The 3,409-nt window shown below is 35.0% G+C and overlaps 1 protein-coding gene across 2 annotated transcripts in view; it reads right to left on the bottom strand.

The window, feature by feature from the left end:
• HGF (hepatocyte growth factor) overlaps positions 1-3,409 on the bottom strand; it is an 81,035-nt gene that overhangs the window by 5,883 nt on the left and 71,743 nt on the right. For both annotated transcript variants that reach the window (XM_007467032.1, XM_007467033.1), the window contains exons 12-13: positions 2,697-2,735; positions 1,400-1,496 (exon numbers count right to left, since the gene is read on the bottom strand). In XM_007467032.1, coding sequence (XP_007467094.1) covers positions 1,400-1,496; positions 2,697-2,735 — 136 coding nt within the window. The remainder of the gene's footprint in view (positions 1-1,399; positions 1,497-2,696; positions 2,736-3,409) is intronic.

The raw sequence follows: 3,409 nt of genomic DNA, 5'->3' as shown, positions 1-3,409 counted from the left end.
AAAACCCCCCCCCCCCCCCAGTTTTACAGCCTTCATTAAGTCTTCATATTGCACAATCAGCTTTAATATTCTGGTGAGTTTCATATATCTGTTTCGGTACTACACACCCAGGACAGCTACCCTACAATTATCAACATAAATATTTATAAAAATTGATGAATTACTCCTTGGAAGAAAGATACACTAAAAGAGAACTTGAGGCCATCTTCTACCTGGTATCTAAAGTCATATATATATCAAAGGATTTAAACTTCATGCTTGTTAAGAATTGACTTATTTAAAAAACACTTCAGTTTCAAGTTGTCTCTATTCTAATTTAATGCCACTGTGATTTGGTTATGGTTAAAAAAAAATGGATTTTCTTCCTCTATTCTAGAAGGCTAGAGGTAAAGGAACAGGGAGGGTTTTCAAAAAGAGGAGACATTCCAGTTGGTATTTAAAGAATGAAAGATTTTCCAGGCATAAAATACAGAGGAAGAAAGCTACAACATACAGTGGGAACCACAGCACAAAGGCTCGGAGAGAGAAACATGGGGTGTCTTGAAAACAAGGGAAAATGTGGCTAGAATTCAGGTGCACTTTGGCGTATGTTGCATGATGAGGCTCCAATACAGATAGATATAGACAAAGATATTTTAACATTCTGATTACCATACAGTATATGTGTAGTATATAGAAAGGTGTACGATCAGGTTTTAAGCTAACTCCTGTTTTCAATATTTAATTCTTACAACATAATTACTAATCTTAATTTTGTATAATAGTATATTTTGAAAAATTTTACATAGAACATGGCATTGATTCTTACAACATTGAGAAATAGACATGTCAAGAATTTTTTTATCCACACTGAATATTATAATTTCAAGACTGTTCAACTGTCAGTATAATTTGTTAAGTTTTTCCTTAATGATGAAATGTTCTAGAATTTTTAATTATTGCTATTTTTCATTAGAATGACAATTAAAAAGTCAGAAATTAAAAACAAATATAAAATTTTTGATATGATTGTACATAGACAAGTTAAAAATAATCTCATAATATACTAGATTGGGAAATTAATAACATAAGTATTATAACTATATGGTGATAGCAAGGTATAGGTAGGTTTTCTGTGTAGTTGTCTTTTGCTTTACGAGAATTGAAGTGCCACATCAGGGACAATGCAAACACATATGGGACCTTTGTAAGCATTTAAAATGGCACCATCTCTGGAGGCACAAATTGCAAAATCCATGGCTTTTGGCAAGCGGAATGTGATTAGTCCCCTCTTGTGCCCCCCCTCACACAGGTGCCTTGTGGAGGGCACAACCTGCACGACTACACATGGCCATACTGCTGGGAATATAACTTTTGCAAATAATCCAGATATGTATGATTTGTGTCTGTTAATAATTACCTGTATTTCAAACTAACCATCCATCCTACATTTGTTCGTGTTGGAATCCCATTTACAACTCGCAATTGTTTTGTTTTGGCGCAAGATATTACAGGATCTAAAAAGAGAACCAAACATAACATTTTGATAAAACATTTTGAAATAATCTGTGCCTCTCAGCTTTCTTTAGTGCAATGGTAACTTACATAAATGTAACTACTATAATTGTGTCAGAAGAACATTTTGGACAAAAGAAGGTAAATAGCATAACTACAGTGCCAAATCAGGCCCAAAATGTTTGCTATCCTCATCTAAGTAGATGGGTAACACAGAAAAACTAATCAACTCAAGGTCAACAGCATTACCATGATAGTGACAGTGGCTTTGCTCACTAGGTACAAGTTCTTCAGGTCTAACATTAATTGTATTTCCCTTAACAACCTCAACATAAAATGGAACAATGTTATTTACAGTGCTTATTTCTAAATGTCAATAAAAAGCAATAGCCTAAGTGAAAATAAAAAAACTATAACTGGTTTATTACTCCTGAATTTGTATAGTAAGAATGTAGAACCATTTTGCAACATGTTACCAAAGTTATATTAATTGAAATTTTGTCTAAATCATTATATCCAAAAGATATAATTCAGAATTCTTTGAAGTAAACTTTTTCCTGACCCTCCTCGGTGTTCCTTGCCTTATCCTTTCCACTCTTGCCCATGGTCTAAAATAGATTTCCATTTGCTCTTCAGCCTGGGACACAGCAGGTGGTCTCTTAAATCAAAACATTTGAGTAACTTCCTTCAGCCCAAGAAATGTGTGAAAATCGGATACAAGCAGCTCCCAACAGATTTCCTTAAGCTGAGGATTAACTGAACCTCTCAGATTGTGTCATCTTTTGCCTCGTAGAGCATGCAAAGAGCTTTAAAGATAGAGCAGGATAAAGACACTGCATAACTTTCCAACCTTCTGGTTTCATTCTTTCTGACAGTAGCATCCTGATTTAATTTAAAGGATGGTGAAAGTCCAATGGATACCTTCCGCCCCCAATTAGGTAAAAGCAATATACATGCTTTTTTCAAAGTTAAATATAACATATTTTGTGACAGAGCATTGAATTTTGATATTCAGTATGCAGTTGCCTTTGTAACACCTTTACACATGCACACAGAAAAAAAAATGTTCAAATAAAATAAAATAGATTATTTTATTTTTATGATGGAAGTTTATATAATGATGTTATTTTTCTATGAAGAAAATAATGACATCACTTCTGACACATAGAGACTCAGATATATTATTTTGAAAGATTACTTACGGTCTAAATTGACTATTGTAGGTGTGGTATCACCTTCACCTGTAAAAACAAATATATATGTATATACATAATTTTTACATACATATTTCTGTTATATAGAACCAGAATTGTGTATTGAAATCCAAATATCCATGAATGGATAATTTACTACAATTCTTTACATTTTATTCAAAAATAAAATGCAATAATACTCTTTTGAGTAATTATGTATCACTTTTAGACAAAGTTGAAAGCATGCACCTACTGGTAGTGGGTCATGTGAGGAAACCCCTGTTTTATGACTGTGAAGGTTATCAGTTATGTGGTTTGATGGATGTTGGCAGTTTGAATTACACTGCTAGCACCAAGGAGCTGCCTCATTCTCCCAAGATGCCAAACATCGTACACAATGAACATTCCACCGAACAGCACTAATGCTTATTATTGTTTATTTGGGCCATTCATATAGATAAACTACGTAGCTTTACTGTAATTTGACCCATTTATATTTTTTCTGAAAATTACTTTTTTAACTTATGGTTAAAGATAATTAAAACTTCCTATGGGGCTTCCCTGGTGGCGCAGTGCTTGAGAGTCCGCCTGCCGATGCCGGAGACGCGGGTTCGTGCCCCGTTTCGGGAAGATCCCACGTGCCGCGGAGCGGCTGGGCCCGTGAGCCATGGCCACTGAGCCTGCGCGTCCGGAGCCTGTGCTCCGCAAATGGGAGAGGCCAC

Source organism: Lipotes vexillifer, unplaced genomic scaffold, assembly GCF_000442215.2.
Source record: "Lipotes vexillifer unplaced genomic scaffold, Lipotes_vexillifer_v1.1 scaffold247, whole genome shotgun sequence".
NCBI lineage: Eukaryota > Metazoa > Chordata > Mammalia > Artiodactyla > Lipotidae > Lipotes > Lipotes vexillifer.
The sequence above is the reverse complement of the archived record's forward strand: the minus strand, read 5'-3'. Positions and strand labels throughout refer to the sequence as shown.